The sequence below is a fragment of the Enhydra lutris genome, unplaced genomic scaffold (genome assembly GCF_002288905.1).
Source record: "Enhydra lutris kenyoni isolate GAN:26980312 unplaced genomic scaffold, ASM228890v2 scaffoldscaffold1, whole genome shotgun sequence".
In the NCBI taxonomy this organism is placed as follows: Eukaryota; Metazoa; Chordata; class Mammalia; order Carnivora; family Mustelidae; genus Enhydra; species Enhydra lutris.
Genome location: NW_019154085.1, coordinates 66,167,645 through 66,186,746, shown reverse-complemented (window position 1 = coordinate 66,186,746; position 19,102 = coordinate 66,167,645). Strand labels below are relative to the sequence as shown.

The following is a 19,102-nucleotide window of genomic DNA, read 5'->3' as shown; positions in this document are numbered from 1 at the left end:
TAATACCATCTAGTTCCATCCACGTCGTTGCAAATGGCAAGATTTTTGTTGTTTTGATGGCTGCATAGTATTTCACTGTATATATATACCACATCTTCTTTATCCATTCATCTGTTGATGGACGTCTAGGTTCTTTTCATAGTTTGGCTATCGTGGATATTGCTGCTATAAACATTTGGGTGCACATGTCCCTTCGGATCACTGTGTTTGTATCTTTAGGGTAAATACCCAGGAGTACAATTGCTAGGTCGTAGGGTAGCCCTATTTTCAACTTTTGAGGAACCTCCATACTATTTTCCAGAGTGGCTGCACCAGTTTGCATTCCCACCAACAGTGTAGGAGGGGTCCCCTTTCTCCACATCCTCACCAACGTCCATTGTTTCCTGACTTGTTAATTTTAGTCATTCTGACTGGTATGAGGTGGTATCTCACTGTGGTTTGGATTTGTATTTCCCTGATTGAGCCACACCATTTCTGGTTATGGTTTCAAAGTGGCCACCCTCGTAAGTCTGTGGGGCAGGTAGTCTTCCTTCGGTTCAAATTTGCTTGTTCGTTTTGCCCAGATGAGTCATGGAGGTAACATAGGGAAGAGATAGGTGTTGTGTACCCTGAATGAAAACCCACAGCCTCATAGTTCCTTTCTAGAACCAGTACCACTAAGTCTGGTGCACATTATAAACATTCACTCACCCATGAGAAGACACTGTACTTTTTTGCCCTATTCCTTGGAGGGTTTGGCACACAATTTTCCATCCGTCTTGTTGCTCAGTCACTCTTATACTAGGGCTGAAGTGAGATTTTTTATTATTTTTTTAAGAATTTAGAACTACAGGGGCACCTGGGTGGCTCAGTGAGGTAAAACCTCTGCCTTCAGCTCAGGTCATGATCTCAGGATCCTGGGATCGAGCCCCGCATCAGGCTCTCTGCTCAGCAGGGAGCCTGCTTCCTCCTCTCTCTCTGCCTGCCTCTCTGCCTACTTGTGATCTCTCTCTGTCAAATAAATAAATAAAATTAAAAAAAAAAAGAATTTAGAACTACATAAGTCTTTGCAGATTTTGGTGGTAGTTCTGTGCATGGGAAGGAGGAGGTAGCGTAGTTCCAAAATCTTTGCAGAATGTGCCTCTGAGGCACATTTCTAATTTAGGTGTAAATCAGGTCCCTGTGGATAGAGACGAGATAGGGATTTGGGACTCAAGACCCAGCAGTTCAAAGAAAGCAGGGTAAGGAAAACTAGATAATGTGTTTCCTTTTTTTGGCTTCGGTTCCTCAAAGTGGCTTAGTCCACCGTTGCTGTTAGTCCAATTCTTTCAGCCCTTGGGATGACTGTGTTTGCTTTTTCTTCCTAAGGTGCTGAATTGCTATTTCCATTTTATAAATCTTACTATGTATATGCCTTTAATTGAAAGCCATTCAAAATTATTTTTGGGAAGAGACTTTTCTCTTGAAGGATGCTTTACTCTTGTTCTCTTGTATATTACTATAGTTCCTTGGTGCTAGTCTGTGATGGCACTCACTTCAGGGACTTGAATTTGACTGGGAGGGGCTAGAATGGATCCCCGCTATTTTGTGGTCTGTTTTTTGGTACTGACTCTCTTGTTTGTTCTGGTCCTCCCAGAAAGCTCTGTTTTCCAGCAGACAGGTTCACAGAATTCCTAGACCATATCAGACTAAAGTCTTTTGTAGACTATAGCATAAATCCAAGTTGGTCTTACCTCTCCAGACCCCAAAAGTGGAATGGGAAACTAAATGGAAGAAGGGAAAACTTTGTTTTTTCTCTTGGGTTATTTCTCTTTCTTCTTAAGCTACATTTTTTAAAGAGTTTCTATTTCCTTTCATTCAATTTCCTTTTGTTTCTGTAACTTTTTTTTTTTTAACATGCATTGTGGAACCAGATTGCCTGAATTTGAATTCTGACTCTCCAATTTACTGGTTGCCAGAACTTTTTAAAATTACTTAACCTCAGAAAGACACGTATATAAAATCTATAAAATGAGAGTAATAGTACCCACCTCAAAGGGCCGTTATAAGGATGAAAGGAGTTCATATACACCGAGTACTTAGACAAGTTTCTGGCACATAGTTTTCAATATATATTATTGATGACTGTTATTGTCATTGCTTATTTTTGTGGCTGGTACCTGCAGCTAAGTGCTGGTCGCCACACTAGCAAACTTTTTTTGGCAAATCATTCTTTGACAGGATTAGCGCTCCTTAGACCCAGAGTAACTTAAAAGGATGAGGCTAGGACCTTGAAAGGTCTCGGGTATCTCGAGCAGGACTTTTATCAGTAATTTCTGGTTTTCCTTTAAATCTTAGCTTAAGTTTCATAATCTACCTTCTAGATGCCTCCCCTTTCTTTGTAATCACCTTTGTCTTCTTTTCTATATGCTTTTTGGCCGTTTTGCCAAATTCTGAGCATAAAATGTATTTAAAAACTTCTTGTCAAGATAATAGAGAAGTAGTGTTAATATTTATATCTTGCTCTGCTATGAATGATTTCCATTCTGGGAGGTCCACGGGGTCTTCAAGTCACTTTGAAGACTATGGCATGGAACTTTCTTGCTCCAAATATAAAGTCGTTAGCAGAGAAAAAAATCTTTAAAATCTTCAAGCATTCGTCTTGTATGTATATTTAGGGGAATTTTCCCAACTTGGGGGAACAAATACGTACATTTGGAATGTGGAGAAAGTAAGGAAAGGAGAGGGAAGAGATGGTGTGAGCAAGTGTGTTCTTGCTTTTAGATTAAACTTTAGAGTTCTGGGGCTAATTAATAGTTACCGTCAATCTTTCCATTGAGACAGAACTTAGAAGAGCCAGTTCCTCTGGGTGGGGGGGTGTGTGTGTGTGTGTGTGTGTGTGTGTGTGTGTATTATCTCTTCTGTTACGCTTTCTCTTTACTTAAACTCTTGCAGGACATTTCACTTACCTGATGGATTTGCTGCATGGGAAAAGGTTTACAAGGTTAGACTCTGACGTCCTCAGCAAATAAACCAAAAAAGATTTTAGTTATCTCCCAATTCCAAGGTATTACAACTTCTTATTTCCTGGGGTAGATGAAAACTCTTATTAACCGTTTTGTAATAGAAATCTTTGAGGGAAATAGAATCTGTTCATTTCTTATTTTGCTTAGTGTGAATGATGTGGAACCATTTCCTCTGTGAACCCTTTGGAGAGTTCCATATATTTTCAGTATTTAGCCAAGTCAGGTAACTCCATGCAGTGTTTCCTATGGGCATATACCTGAGTTAACTACGCGCAGAAGAGACCAGAAAGCTTGTAGGAGGGTTGAGGCAGGTCCTTCCTTGGCTGATTGAGAAGAGATTCATTATCAGGGTGGACAGAGACAAGAAAGCTATTTGCTCCTCATTCCGGGTGTCTAACTGCTGACCTCTGACCATAGCAATACTCTCCCTGATGACATCAAGCTGGCCTTGTCGTTTGTTGGGGGGAATGAGGCGTGTCAGTAAATTTTTATCCTGTCAGTGGATACTGTTGTGGTTCTTCCCTTCTCAGTTTTATGGCACTGGCTTTCAAAAAGCAGAATGGGGAGAACAAGTGATCCACTTCGTAGTATTTGTCCCAGATCCTTCGTATCTACCGTAATAACCTCAAATGAGGTAGTCACCATCCACGCTCAAATAAATTTTCCTTTCCACACAGATACCTTATCTACTGCAAAGACGGTTTTTTCTAAGATCTCTCTCCTGCGTGCTGCTGCTCTTTGAAGGCTAGACAGCATACTGTCTCTAGGAGCTATCCGGCTCATGGGGGAGGGTAACTGCTGGCCAGACTCCACTGGTCTCTTGCATCTCTTGAAGTGAGAATTCATAAACAGAGTTGTGAGACCCTTTGAAGGCACATTTGTAATGTATACCGTCTCAGTGATGAAAAGACAGCAATAACCCTCAGCACTAGCTGGTTCTTGGACTTTTAAAAAATAAAATTCAGAAAAAATTTAAAATCTTCATCAGCTATTTTTAAATGCATTCCATTTTAATATATGATTGACTAAATATAACTGGCAGTTTAGGTATTTAAAGACACTTAGAGTCCAGTTGAACTTCTGGAGATGAGAATAATTGGGCTGCTGCTTTCAGTATACAAAAAATGGAAAAGTATCATTTGAGAGTCCATCTTTTAGTAAAGTGTGAGTTAACACAGTACAAGTTTAACATATTTTCAGCACAGAATTTTATGCACTGCTCCTACTTGAATGTGTTTTTGAGACTATCCAAGAAATTACCCTCTATGTCTGTGAAACCTCAAAGTAGGTTCTTTAGTGCAATATTGAGCCTGAAAATGAGACTCTACTGTCTAGTTTTTGAGACCTTTACCTTTTCCTCAAGTAAAGAGGAATTTGAAGATATATGAGAATCGTTATGAGAAAAATCTTTAATGACAAGAAAAATCGGGCCAAGAAAGTATCAATTTGTGAGAAGGAGGATGTTAAACACCATAAAAGGCAGAAGTTAAAATATTTTTGAAAGCTTTTTAACTAATAAGTTCATCTGTGATAAGTCAGCAACAATATCTAGCATTTCAAGAGTACCCTGAGTAATGGCATCCATTCCCTGCACTAAGGTTTGGGGACTCTAAAGTGGGTAGGACAGGATCCTAGATCTTAGAGGGTGTCATGTGTGGTGGGGGAAACATAAACAACCAACAGAATGAAGCCTTTATTTGGGATCATGAGAGATACCCACTTCAAGTCTGGGGACCCATGGGGGCGGGACTTGAAAGGACATCCTGATTTTTCCACCACCACCTAGAAAACCCGAGTTAAGCATCTGTTTGGTAGCATATATGTATAATGTGGTAACAGTTATTGGTGCTTTTGAGAGTGCTTTAAGAGACATGGTCTTTTGAGGTATTTCTATCCTGTGAAGTGAATTACCCAAATGTATGGATAAAGAAGTGGTCACCGAGAGGATAAGCAGCTTGAGTAAGAGTAAACAGGTACTGAGCGGTGCCCCAGGTCCCAGCCTTCCTGACCTACAAGCCTGTTTTCTTTCTACAGCCCTCTAACAAAAGGAACAACCCTTCATTTCTCAAAGCACGTGTGGTGGCACACTGGCTTTCTGGGATGTTATCTGCATTATGTAAAAGAAGGTTCCCTTTGGAAATAAGTTAAATTCCTTCTCATTCCTCAGCTCTGAGCTCATAGGTCACTTCTTCAGGGAGACTTCCCTGGGCTCCAGTCTCACCACCACTACGCATTCTCCTAGAACTCCCTGCTTCCCGCATCAGCATACCACCCCCTTTGTAATTTGCAAAAGGGACGTGTTCGATATATGCTCTTGCATTTAGTGTCTCGAATGTAGCGGTCACTTAAGAAGTGTTTGCAGAAGGAATGTCTTCATTTAAGATTTGTGTGCTGTTTCCATTCTTTTAGACTACCCGACATGTGAACAGCTCACTTGTGCCAATGGAGCCTGCTATAACAGCAGTCAGAAATGTGATGGGAAAGTTGACTGCAGAGACTTCTCTGATGAAAACAATTGCAGTAAGTAATGTGTACAGGCTGTGCGGTGGTGTGCTGGGGCTTACTCATGCTGGCAGGTTCCACAGTCTCTTCCCAAATTTGCGTTCAGTGAATTCATGTTGGTAGCTTGAAGTCAGCCACGGTGGGAGTATTTGCACCATGGAAATTGGCAAACACTCCAAGTCAGGGCCTTTTTGTTCCTGGAGGATTGGTTGTTAAACATTTACCAGCATGCTGCTGCATAATAAAAATCTCTTTTCAAACTTGAGATAGAAATCTTCCCGTGAAATTAAATGGCTGCAGTGGAACTGAACTTCTCTTTCTGCTCTCCCTTACTACCCTTGTGACACAGCTAAGGTATGTGCATACCACGAGTTCCAGTGCGACAGTGGGGTGTGCCTCCCTCACTCCTACGTCTGCGACCATTATCTGGACTGTGAAGATGGCAGCGATGAGCATTCTTGTAGTACGGTGATTTCCTTATGCTGGGTCGGGTTGCTAGGAGTCCTCCTGTTGTTACTTTCTGATGAATGTAGCGCTTTTTGAACAAAAGGGTCACTATGTCTGATGGCAGTGGGAGCCAGAAGATCATTCAGGGCCTGTGGCATGAGCTTCCATAGTGAAGCTAGACCTGGACTCCTTTATCGTCCAAGAGTCTGTGGAGAGTTGAAGGATTGCTGATGGACAGTGTGCTTTTTTTTTTTCCTTAGGCCACAAGGGGACAGGGTGAATTGTGTCACTCGGCTCTCAAATTACCCATACTTCAGGAATGGGTCTGATAACCTTGATAGGAGAGTGAGAGAAGGACTTTGAAGGGAGGGGAAGTTCCCTAAGATATGTGGTCCCAGCTCTCCCCTTTACTTTGAAATTCTTACCACACTGAAATTGGAGGGATAGGCAAGTCAGTGTGGGTACAGATGGCTTTCGTTGCCTCTGCTTTTTAACTCTGACCCTACTTTTTTCCCTCCAAGTTGTTGCCTGCAATGCAGCCCACCTCTCACTGTTGCCAACTCTGGACTCATTTTGCTGGAATCTGTAGTTTGAAGTCTCTGAGAGAGTTCTTCTCCTTTCACAAAATTAGTTGGCACCTTTTTGTGGTCATTTATTTACTAGTATATTATGATTTGTCACCACACTCGTTTTGATTGGTTGGCACCTCTGCCTTGTTAAATATTTTTGATATCACTCTAACTTTTTATGAGCCATGCCTGATTTCCCTTCTGGCCCCTGGGCTTTTTTTCAGTGAGTGTATTAGAGAGAATGTGACAACATGGAACGGGTGACTCAGAAGCGTTTGGTTGTGGATAGCAGTTTCGCTGCTTGTGATAAAGTAAGGGCACGCTGGGCATAGCCATGCCTGTAGCACGTTTATCAGTATGCGTTCTTGTGTCAGCCTACAGCAGACCACCTTGTTTGTGGTCTTGAGAAGAGCGTAGACAGGCACCTGAATTTATTTCCTTGACCCAAAGCTGCTGTTATGTTTTCTTCCTTTTCTCCCCTTCTTTGTCCTTCTTTTCCCCCTTTTCTTTCCCACATCTTTCTGTCAAGATACTTGGCAGAAGTTTAGGCCGTGAGGTGAACTCTTTGATTTTTCCCAAGCAGTTTTTGTCTTTGGAGTGCAGCTCTTGTTTCTTTCCAGTCTATGAGACCTGCAGAGGCAACCAGTTCACTTGCCACAGCGGCTACTGCATTAGTCAAAATGCGGTTTGTGACGGAGAGAATGACTGTAAGGATAACAGCGATGAAAACGGATGCGGTAAGGAGGAGAGATTCTGACTGAAAAGCATTTTCTTTTTCTCTCTCTGTCTCTTTTTAAAAAGTATTACTTATTTGTCAGAGAGAGAGAGAAAGCGTAAGCAGGGGGAGTGGCAGGAAGAGGGAGAAGCAGGCTTCCCTCTGATCAAGAAGCCCAGTGACTTGATCCCAGGACTCAGGGATCATGACCTGAGCAGAAGGCAGACATTTAACCAACTGAGCTACCCAGGCATCCCTGAAAAGCATTTTCTCAAAGTGTTTCCAGAACTTGTATTCCTACTTCCCTTGTTAGAAATTATCTATGTGGATTATCTATGTTAGAAATTATCTGTGGATTGGCTGTAGGTTAATTAACTTGGTGGGGAAGAAGGAGGCGACTTCACCAGCTTTTCTTAAAAAGACACGGAACTCAATTACAGTATAAATTACAATCTCTTCCCTCTTATCATTGAAGTAAAGTAGGTGGGGCAGTCTGTCCCCCTTCTATAATACATGCTGACTTTTTCCTTTGGAAACTGCTTATTTTACTTATTTTTTTTACTTATTTTACTTATTTTAACTTGGCTTATTTGTGTAAAAAAAGTAGAGTGGGAAAGGAAGGAAAATAGGGGGAAATGTGACTTTCCTTGGCCTTATAAGCTCTAAAAATGACTTTACACCTTGATAACAGTTCAGTTCTTTGTTTTCAAATTCAGATTTTTCAACCACATGGGTCACTGACATCCAGTGGTGGAAGAGAGGCCACCTGGGGAACATGTGAGGAAGAAGTAGGGACTGGTAGTTGCTGGAAAGGCAGCTACTCAGGGAATTATTTTAAGATTCTCTGAGAAGGAAATTCCAGTGATATCACCTCCTTCACCAGTAGTACCTTGAATAGTTCAGAAGTTCCTAATACCCACACCCTAAAGCAAGTATAATGAGAGTGATGCTTGGGGAAAATCCATTGGTATTGGTGTTCCAAGAAGTAGTCTCCCTATAGTTAGTCATAGGTTTTCTTATATTGTTGACATTTCACTAAAGGAAAAAAAAAATCAAACAGCCCCACCCCCACCCCCAACCCTCTACTGCTCACCCTGGTCCAAAAAAGACAAAAATAGATGATAAACTCGGGAATCTTGGCATCACCTCGATAAGTCTAGTTCTGTAATTCATGATTTAAATAACTGAATTTTCTTCTAGGGGTTATTAATCTAGTTTGATAATTCAGGTCCATGTCTCTTCTTACTCCTGTAACCTGGCTGAGAACTGCCTACCTTAGAAAGAATGGAACTTAAATAATTCCATTCATCACTTCTTTTTTTAAAAAATATTTTGTTTATTTATTTGATGGAGAGACAGCGAGAGAGGGAACACAAGCAGGGGGAGTGGGAGAGGGAGAAGCAGGCCTCCCACGGAGCAGGGAGCCGGATGTGGGGCTCGATCCCAAGGGTCTGAGCTGAAGGCAGACGCTTAATGACTGAGCCACCCAGGTGCTCCCCATTTGTCACTTCTTAGAATCCCAGTAAAAGATCAGTGGTAGAGTTAGCAAGTACCAGTTTAGGTCATTTGTCATTTGTAGACTTCTCTTGTCTATCTGATCTGTATTCTCACTTACCCATGGATCAGAAAGAGCTGTGATATGGCCTGTGATTCTTTTATTCCTCCCCTGCAGAAAGCAGTAGTCCCCATATTCGTGAATGCTACCCAGGTGAATGGGCTTGTCCAGAGTCTGGAAAATGCATCCCAATCGCAAATGTTTGTGATGGGACTTCAGATTGTCCAGGAGGAGAAGACGAAAACAATAGCACCAAAGGGCTACACTGTGGTGAGTATGGAAATTTATCTGGGTAGCTTTCAGATCAAGATCGATCTTTCTTTCTTTCTTTTTTTCTTTCTTTCTTTCTTTCTTTGTTTCTCTTCCTCTTTCCTCCCTTCCTTCCTTCCTCCTTCCCTCCTAAGATTTTGTTTATTTGACACAGACAGTGAGAGAGGGAATACAAGCAAGGGGAATGTGAGAGGGAGAAGTAGGCCTCCCGGCTGAGCAGGGAGCCTGATGTGGGGCCCAGTCCCAGGATCCTAGGACCATGCCCCAAGCTGAAGGCAGATGCCCAACTGACCGAGCTACCCAGGTGCCCCAATGTTTCTGTTTTTCTATAATAGATTCCCAAATACAGAGAGTATCAGTATTTGCATAACTATCTATCCCGAGGCTTACTGGCTTACACAAACAAATACTATTTCACTTAGTTCTGTGGGTTGGCTAGGAAGTTCTTAAGGCCTAGACCAGCTCACTCACATGCCGAGGATGTTGCAGTAAAAGCTCAGGTTGGTATCTTTTTGCAAGATAGTAGAAAAGGTGAACCTTAGTGTGTAAGCTCTTTTAAATCTCTTCTTAGGTCATGTTTGCTAAAAGCGTTATTGGCCAAAGCAAATCATTTGGCCAAGCCCAGATTCAATGGATTGATGAAAAAGACTCCATCTCTTGATGGGAGGAGCTATAATATGTTCATGGTGTTTTTTCCTAAACTCAGGCAGAATGGTTTTAATGGCAATTTTAATGATTTTAAAGATATTGTGGAGATTTATTCCCTGGCTTATACTTAATGGAAAAGTCTTAACCTGGTTGCACTCAGAAAAGAAGCTTCTGGTTTTTGAGACATATACCTTGAACTAGTTTTTATTTTTTCTTTTTCTGTGACTGTACTCCATTACTCTGTCAAATGTGTGGACAAGTGACTGTCCTGTAAGGGAATACAACTTAAGACCTTGACTTCATCAATAGTGCACTCTATAAATTATCTAGAAGTTGTTTAGAAGTAGCCATGATTAACATGTTTAATGTTATTCTCAATCTAGTCACTTGAGAATTCTTGACTTTTTCTATTATGTAGACAAAAAGATAGACTTATGACCTGATTTTTCAGTAAAGAGTACTTAAGATGACTTATACTCGCACAGTTAAAATTTTAAAAGGAGTTGTATTTTAAAAATACGAGTTGAGCTTTTCATGCATAATAAAGAAGTAAGGCTTGAAGGCTAATAATTTCTGTGCCTCTACTCTTTCTTAGGTTTTAGGTTTGGTAAAAGACACTCTTACATTATAGGTACATCAGTCTTGTCCAGAGGTCACCATTCACTTAACAAAGTGTTTTTCTCTGTTTAGATGTGAATTTGTGTTCTCTGCTGAGCTGTGAGTACCAATGCCACATGTCACCAAATGGAGGGATGTGTTACTGTCCCCCAGGTTTTATCGTTGACCCGAATAATACCCGCAACTGTGTCGGTAAGTGACAAGTGGGAGTGTCTAATGTTTTGTCACAGTGCTGTGGCACTGATGGCTTCTGTGATCTCTAGTATCAAGGTGTTTGTGCTTGTGGTTGGGAGTGGCAGTCGTTACAACAAAGAGAGACACAGTCCGCATAGAAAACCTAGACAATATGAAGTTTTAAGTTGGAGAAACTTGTGAGGGGCACAAGGCAAAAGAGTGGTTCTTTTGAGTGAGTTGACCAGCTCCATGGATACCTGTGTACAGCCTGATGAAGGAGGAAGTCTTTTGTGTTTCCTTCTTAAGTGTTCGGAAGCAGGATTGGTGTGGCCGTACTGGTTTTTCAGTATTGGAATACATCCATGTGGTTGGTAATAACCACTGCCTGAACCCATCCGCTATCCTCCCTGCTCGCCTGGTCTCTTCTCCAGCGTGCTCCAACCTCCAGCCAGCAACTAAAGAGTGGTTGCCTAAGAGGAAAGGATCATCAGCTCACTGCCCCGCTGACCATAATAGCCAGTCAGTGCCTGTGCCATGCTGTTTGTTAATTCCCCTGATTTTGACCTCTACTTGAAGCTTCTTGAAACTTTGTTCAAGGGCAAACACTATTGTTTTCCTTTGTTTGGCTGGCATTGAACTGGATGCTGGTGTACCAAATAGTTCTCACATCTCTCTTATCTGAATCCTAAGAATGATTTCTCCCACTAGGAAATTTTTGATTCTGATGTAAGCTGGCATTGTGGACTTCTGTGAGCAGGATGGGATCTTATGATGGGAGAATTACTATGGCCAAATATCAGTTTTCAGTTTTTTAGGATTTGAACAATGAATTTTTAGTTCTCTGATTTCTTTTTCCTTCTTTCTGATTTTTTAAGGGGTGGGGGAGGGGCAAAAGGAGAGGGACAGAGAGAATCTTTTTTTTTTTAAAGATTTTATTTATTTATTTGTCAGAGAGAGAGAGGGAGAGAGAGCGAGCACAGGCAGACAGAATGGCAGGCAGAGGCAGAGGGAGAAGCAGGCTCCCTGACGAGCAAGGAGCCCGATGTGGGACTCGATCCCAGGACGCTGGGATCATGACCTGAGCCGAAGGCAGCTGCTTAACCAACTGAGCCACCCAGGCGTCCCGACAGAGAGAATCTTAAGCAGACTCCACGCCTAGTGCCAGCTGGACATGGGGCTTGATCTTGTGACCCTGAGGTCATGATCTGAGCTGAAATCAACAGTCAGACTCTTACCTGACTGAACCACCCAGGTGCCCCTGCTTCTTTCTGATTTTTGATACGTAAAAAATAAACCTATTAGCAGGAAGTGTCCAAAAGGGTTTTTTAAAAAAAACAACAACTTCATTTTTTTAAAAAAAGATTTTGTTTATTTATTTGACAGAGCTCACAGGTAGGCAGAGAGGCAGGCAGAGAGTGGGGGGTAGAGCAGGCTCCCCTCTGAGCAGACAGCCCAATGTGGGGCTCAATCCCAGGACCCTGAGATCATGACCTGAGCCCGAGGCAGAGGCTTACCCACTGAGTCACCCAGGTGCCCCGAGACAACTTTGTTTTTGCTGGTGCTGTCAAAAAGGCATCTGGAAGGCAACTGTAATAATTCATTAAAACTAAATTTGGTAGGGGTACCTGGGTGTCTTAGGTGGTTGGTTAAGTGGTGAATTCGTGGTTTCACCTCAGGTCATGATCTTGGTTGTGGGATCAAGCCTGAGCAGTGGAGCTCTGAGCTCAGTACAGAGTCTGCTTGAGATAGAGATAAGTTAATAAATAAATCCTTCAAAAAAATTCAGTTTGGTAATCATCTGTGGATTTCCAAAAGATAGATGATTCGGATTTTTCCCAGGGTATTTGTGTTCTTTTGATATTCCTTAGAAATAAGCTATTTTTCAGGGCTTTCTGAATAAAAATAGACATGGTGTACATAATAAAAAAATTCACAAAAGTGCTTCTTCTGAAGTAATTTCTAAAATATTAATATAACTTGGTCAACAATATTGAATTTGGATAAATCTAATGAAGTTATTCGGTCTTTAGTCTTAGCTCATGGCTTCCAACTTGATTATCAAATATCAAATAACTATTCACAGCCAGAAGAAGATTTCATGCCACAAATTAACTCTGGTTTACAAATTGGAACTTTTGAGAAAGTTTATTCCTCAGTGTATTGAGAACCATAATAATGGGGCTCATTTATATGTCATATGCCAAGAAAAACGAGACTTTTATATCTAGTAAAGTAATCCAAGTGAGGTTGTCCTTGTGTTTGAAGGAGGCAATTTCAGGTTTTTGGTATCCGGACCAAGCCCAAAGTTTTCTCAGGATCTGATTGCCCCTCTCAAGTAACAGTATAGTTACTTGTTGGATAGAAGACATGTTATAAGACAAGACATGACTATGAGACATGACATGGGCTTTATGTAAGATACCCCAAGAGATTCTGAAGCCTCAGAGACAATTCTGAAATACTTAAGGAAGCCCCCCACTTTCTAATCATTTGAAAACTTCTGTAAATAAGAGTGTGACCTGCCACAGGCATTCAATGAAATCAGGACACTTTTTGTGTTTATTACCAATATCATCATTATTGTCACCATCATCACATTGGAGATGCATTTAAGTGATTGAAAATACTTTTCACATGAATATCCTCAGTTGTTAGGTGGTATTCTGACTCTGGGACCTCTGCCTGTGCTGCCCGGCATTGCTGCGAAAGCAACATCTCCTTTTCTTCCTAGTGGTGCTTGTCAGTGGGTGTGAGCCTGCTCCTTTGTCTTTGGCAAATGTCAGGCTCCTCCGCTGCCCCCCTCCCCCCATTGCCACCCAGCTGCCAGTTCGATTTTAGTCTTTTAGTTCTCTAGGCATTTCTCCTTTCTCTTAATAGAAAAGGAATTCCAATAGAAATACCAGAAGCCACATTCTCAGTATTCGTCAGCTTCTCTTTTTTTCCTTTCTCAGCCCCCAGAGAGGAGATGGGGCTGGGCTGCCTTGCATTTGGAACTTGATAGGCCATGAAGTCTTGTCAGTAAAAGTGATTGCTCTTTCAGAATCCCCAGTTTAGTCTTGCGATGCCCTACAACCTGTTCTTAGCCCCCCCCCCCTTTTTGGGGGGCACTTTAGCATCTAGATAGCACATTTTCCAACACTTTTTTCCCAAGGTCTAAATCAGTGATGAGCTTTGGGTTAAAAATTCCAAGTGTCTAGGGCTACTTGTATGTCAGAGGTCTGGGCCACTTCGTTTTGCAATCTGAAATAAATGAAAAACTGTCATCACAAGATTTTTTTTTACATTTAGCCTATTAATAAATGTAATATAGAAAATTCCAGTATTATGCTGCGGCATAGTTTCAGGACTTACGGAACGCACCCAGTTCACATAAGAGGTGGTGTGGTCTGATACTGCATCACTAGTATTTTTTTTTTTTTTTTTTTTAAGATTTTATTTGTTTATTGGACAGAGAGAGATCACAAGTAGGCAAAGAGGCAGGCAGAGAGAGAGAGGAGGAAGCAGGCTCCCCACCAAGGAAAGAGCCCGATGTGGGGCTCAATCCCAGGACCCCGGGATCATGACCTGAGCAGAAGGCAGAGGCTTTAACCCTCTGAGCCACCCAGGCGCCCCTGCATCACTAGTTTTAACTCTAATAATGAACATTTTTAATCCCTACAGTATGTGCCTGGGACGTTAGTGCATTAGCTTCATTTGGAGATGAGCTCAAAAGTCTGCGATTTGAGGGCTTTTGTGTGAGGCCCCTTGCCACCTACAGAGATTTCTTCTGTGATTCTTCCCTGTTTTCCAAGGAGGTGTTCTTTGCCCCTGAGTTTTGAAGCTGGGTTAGAGTTTATTGCACATTTATTTCGAAGAAGATTATCTTTTGCTTTCTTGGTAAAGAGAACTTGTTAATTTAATTTAATTTTTTTTTAAAGATTTTATTTGTTTATTTGACACACAGAGAGAGATCACAAGTAGGCAGAGAGAGAGAGAGGAGGAAGCAGGCTCCCCGCTGAGCAGACAGCCCGATGCGGGGCTTGATCCCAGGACCCTGAGATCATGACCTGAGCAGAAGGCAGAGGCTTTAACCCACTGAGCCACCCAGGTGCCCCGAGTACTTGTTAATTTTAATATGTGACATTATAAAACCGGTTACACTTATTTCAGCTGGAGTTTCAGGGAAATAGTTCTCATTTGTTCTTTCAAGCATTTCAGTTCTACAGATACTCTCAGTATGCCTGTAATACTCTACATGGCTTCAGGTGTTGGAAACCTATGCGACATCTGTCCTCTTAGACATGGCTCCCCAGTGAATGCCTCGGTGGTAATCAAGAATAAACTAGAGTAATCCCGACACGAAGTCTTGTGTCCTTCTACCATTCATCTGCCTCTGGTAGCCTTGCCCTGGCCGTGGAGCCTCTGAGCCGTGCCGAAGCAGTGTACCCAGGGTTATTGTTTCTGATTGACGGGATGTGCTGTTTGGTGACGGAATGACATCGTGATGCAGAGTTAGGGCAGGGAGGTCATTCAGCATGGGAGGATTTCAGACAGCCAGAGGGATCAGAGATGTCCAAGGGGGTCCAAGCTAAAAAGGGTTTTTTGAACTATTTTCAAAGTAGTATCTGTTGGTACAAGGCAACAAAGAATGAAAAGGAAAATAGGTAAAGGTAATGGGATGAGAGTTCGTATTATAAAATAGTGTTTTAGGGATTGATACAGTTTCTTCCACTACTTTTCTGTTCTCAGGAAAAGCCTCAAGTCTACTTTCATTTTTCTTGTTTTCACTTTGGCTAATGATGGATTTTAATTAGCCTTCATTTTCCTCCGTAATAGAGAATATACTCTTACTCAGTCATTAAAAGTGACAGTGATTTTATACACTCACTCAGATGTTAAAGTACTTGTAGCCCAGGTGATAGGACGGGCACTTGCACCCACGAATTCCTAGTTATGACTTCTTCACCTTTTGTTTTCTTCTGTTTGACATCAGAACTCCTGCTCCCAGGGTGGCTTTAGACCCTTTAGCATATTCTCATCAGTCTTGCATTCAAAATGAGGTCATGACATTCTGGGAATTTGAGGGTGAATATCCTGTACTTTCATTTCTACTGAGGCGAAGCCTCAGGTGGTGCTTTCTCAGGGCTGAGGCGAGGACACAGAAGAGATAAATCAGGAAGGGCCTTTTATTTATACCCACGTGCCTTTCACCTTGTCATGTCCAAATTGGATTAATTTTTTCCTTTGGTTAGTCACAGTTCTTGGAAAGAAAGATACGGAGGCCAGTGTTGTTATATCTGGTCTTGAGGGAAAATTGGAAACATGAGCTTGATCCCAGGACTTTCTTGAGCTTTGTAACTAGGGAGTTGTGAGATGGTGGGCCATCCAGAAAGTATGGTAGAACCCGATTCCCAACGCTGACATTTGCTGCAAGGGTATTCAGATTCAAGTAATGTGGAGAATTTTAGACCTGAGGGTACAGTGCTTTCAGAAATTATAATTTACTGAGAACCTGTTGGTATAGGCTGTGATGGTCTTCCTCCCAGGGAAGGGCACAGGGTGAAGGAGGGTGAAGAGTGGATGTGAACTTGGAGGGTCAGTGAAATATTTGGCACCAGTCTACCAAGGTGGGACACTCTTTGTACCCCTTAAGCTGTACGATCTCTGAGAAAGACCCTTTATGTCTTGCATTGTCCCACCCTCCCTCCCATGTTGTATTGTTTGTATGTCAATTTTACTGAATTTTGAACTGGAACTACTGTGACCATAAACACCCCTGTCATGTAATAGCTTCTCAATGAACACTTATTAAATAAATGAATAATAAGTTAATGAATAAGTAGAAGAGGAGATACTTTTCATGTCTTAAGACCAATCTAAATTTAATTTTGGTTGTAATTTTTGACATCAGAGGAAAGGCAGCTAGCTGGGGAAATGAATCTTTCCAAATACTTCATTGCAGTTAAAGTTTTATGTCTTCTTGAGGGGTTGGATATAAGGCAGGGGTTGGATATAAGGCAGGTCTTAATTTATTCTGATGCAGCACTGTTCAGTAGAACTTCTGCAGTGGTGGAAATGTGCTATATCTACATTTCCAGTATGGTAACCACTGATCCCATGTAGCTTTTGGTCCCTTGAAATGTCGTGAGACTAAGAAACTGAATTCATTTCATTTTAATTAATCTAAATATAAATTTAAGAAGCCATAGTGGACTAGTGGCTATTACACTGGAAAGCAGTTTTGAAGGGAAGAATTTACAAATATTTTCATTCAGATATTTTGTAAACCATTGAGATAATTTTATATATTAATATTAATTTTATTAATTTATCACACAAGAATTATTATTAATTTAATATTAATATCTATTGATATTAATACTTATTAATATTAATAAATTAAATGCAATACCATGGGGCTGTGAATCTAAGCAGTGCTGTGCATCTTCTGTAAAATTTTCCTTGTGTAGATTAAAAAAAAAAAGAACTTTAAATGCTTTTGGATTTTCTGTACTGTGAAGATGACTGTTCTGAATTCCTACTTTTTATTGTATGCCTAGAATCTGTGCTACCTCCAGAGGGTGCTTATTTAGATATGGGCCTCAGCACATTCTTGTATAGCTGGTCGAAGATTTTTGTCATAGTGTACTCAAAAAATGCTGGTAAAGGCAATTACAAATGTTTATTTTCCACGTGGCAGATTTTAATGATTGCCAGATATGGGGAGTTTGTGACCAGATGTGTGAAGACCGAATTGGCCATCACCAGTGCCACTGTGCAGAAGGGTATGTCTTGGAACATCAACGGCATTGCAAAGCTAATACTTCCTGTAAGTAAATTAAGGACACTTGCCATACCACTGACCAGGAAACTTAAATGATGAATATCCTCCTTCCATGACAGATGACAAAAGAAATATCGGCATTTATGTGGATAGTAGGGTTTTATCATCACAGATTAGGAGTGGACCCTGCTGCCAGAAGAAAGGGTCCACATTAATTTTGTATTTTGATTATTAGGACCAATTTATGGATTAATCATGACCATTTGTCATTTTTTTAAAAAAATATTGTTGCTTGTTCACTTTGTGTCTGAGCTTTTGTGTTAGCTGCCACATTTAATTGTAGAATATATTTCTTTTGCCGATTTTAGATTACTTGGACATTTACATTTTAATTAATTTACCACAAACATGGGTGACAAGTATCTATAGAAATAATTTTGGCATTGTTTATGAAAAATTTAGGATTGATTCAAAATGGACCTCTGAAATTTGGGTTAGAATTTTGAGGAATGCCTTCATTCTGGGTGTTTTGTTGGAAACAGTCTAAATACTGTAGTACCAAAAAGTCATGGAGAAAATCTGTTAAAAACTGATATTCCCCTCCCTACCCCCCTATTTTGTCATCATGCATTTCTGGATAAGATCTTTGTTCCTTTTTTCCAGTTTTTTTTTTTTTTTTTTGTTTTTTTCTTTTTCCCTTTCCCCCCCCACATGATCTTGAAGTTCCTTTTGTGGCCTTCTGAAATTTATCTGAACATAGAATTGATGAGTGGCCCATTTCCAGGTTATTTTTGTGTAGAAATACCTGATTTGCTGTCTACTAACTTTTTGGTACAGCTGATTTTTAACAAGTAAATGTATTTACTTTTGAAAGAATAATAAATTCAAATGTTCAAAAATTCTAAATTACAAAAATGTATTTTCTCCATCTCTGTTCCTCTCTGATCAGTGTCTCTACTTCCCTTCTCCCATGATTAACCATTGTTTATTTTAATTCTAGAGACTGTTACATACATAAATAAGAATGTACAAATACAGGTATCTAAGTCTATTTTTTTGGTTTTGTTTTTGTTTCTTTTTTTCCCCAAGTTTTTCATTTAATTTTCAGTTAGTTAACATACAGCGTAATATTAGTTTCAGGACTCTAATTCTGTTTTTACGGATTATGGGAGTATACTATGCATGCAGTTCTGTATTTTGCTATCAGTGTGTATCAACATAGAGACCTCTTCCTCATTCTTTTTTTTCCTGGTGGCATAAAATTCCATTTTTTTTTTGAGGTACATTATTTATTTAACTAGTCCCCTACTGATGGGCTTTTGTATCATTTTTTTTTTTTATCCTTTGCTATTGCAAATAAGACCTCAATGAAAACCTTGATATTCCTGTGTCATTTTACATGCTTGTGAGTATGTAGGTAAAGCTTATTTGGATCCATCATTGCCATATTTTCACAGAGTGATTTTCCCAGAAATCCATAAAATACGTTCTGTGCTTTATACAGTCTGAAGTTCCTGGGTTAGATGCCCATATCATAGAGGATTTTTGAAAATATCTGATGTATTCCTCTCCGTGTCACTGTAAGTGCATTGGAATAGCAGTCAGAACACTCGAGTTCTTGGTAGACTGTTCCAAACTTAACTGTGATTCTGGACACTTCATCAAGCATCTTTGTGCCTCACTGTGCCTATCTGTAAAATGGGTAGAATGACACCTGTATGCCTACCTCAGAAGTTCATTTTAAAATCAAGTAAGATAACATAGAAGAAGCATTTGAAAAGGCAGGAAGCGTATCCGTTGTAAGTTTGCCTGAAAGGGTGATACGCGTAGGTTTGTTCTCTTGAAGGAGTGATAATG

At 40.6% G+C, this 19,102-nt stretch overlaps 1 protein-coding gene across 1 annotated transcript in view; it reads left to right on the top strand.

Moving 5' to 3' along the window:
• The window catches only part of LOC111141989 (LDL receptor related protein 2), a 202,141-nt gene that overhangs the window by 54,338 nt on the left and 128,701 nt on the right, over positions 1–19,102 (top strand). Inside the window, exons 5-10 of the mRNA XM_022494900.1 lie at positions 5,394–5,504; positions 5,836–5,949; positions 7,123–7,239; positions 8,890–9,042; positions 10,381–10,500; positions 17,162–17,290. Coding sequence (XP_022350608.1) covers positions 5,394–5,504; positions 5,836–5,949; positions 7,123–7,239; positions 8,890–9,042; positions 10,381–10,500; positions 17,162–17,290 — 744 coding nt within the window. The remainder of the gene's footprint in view (positions 1–5,393; positions 5,505–5,835; positions 5,950–7,122; positions 7,240–8,889; positions 9,043–10,380; positions 10,501–17,161; positions 17,291–19,102) is intronic.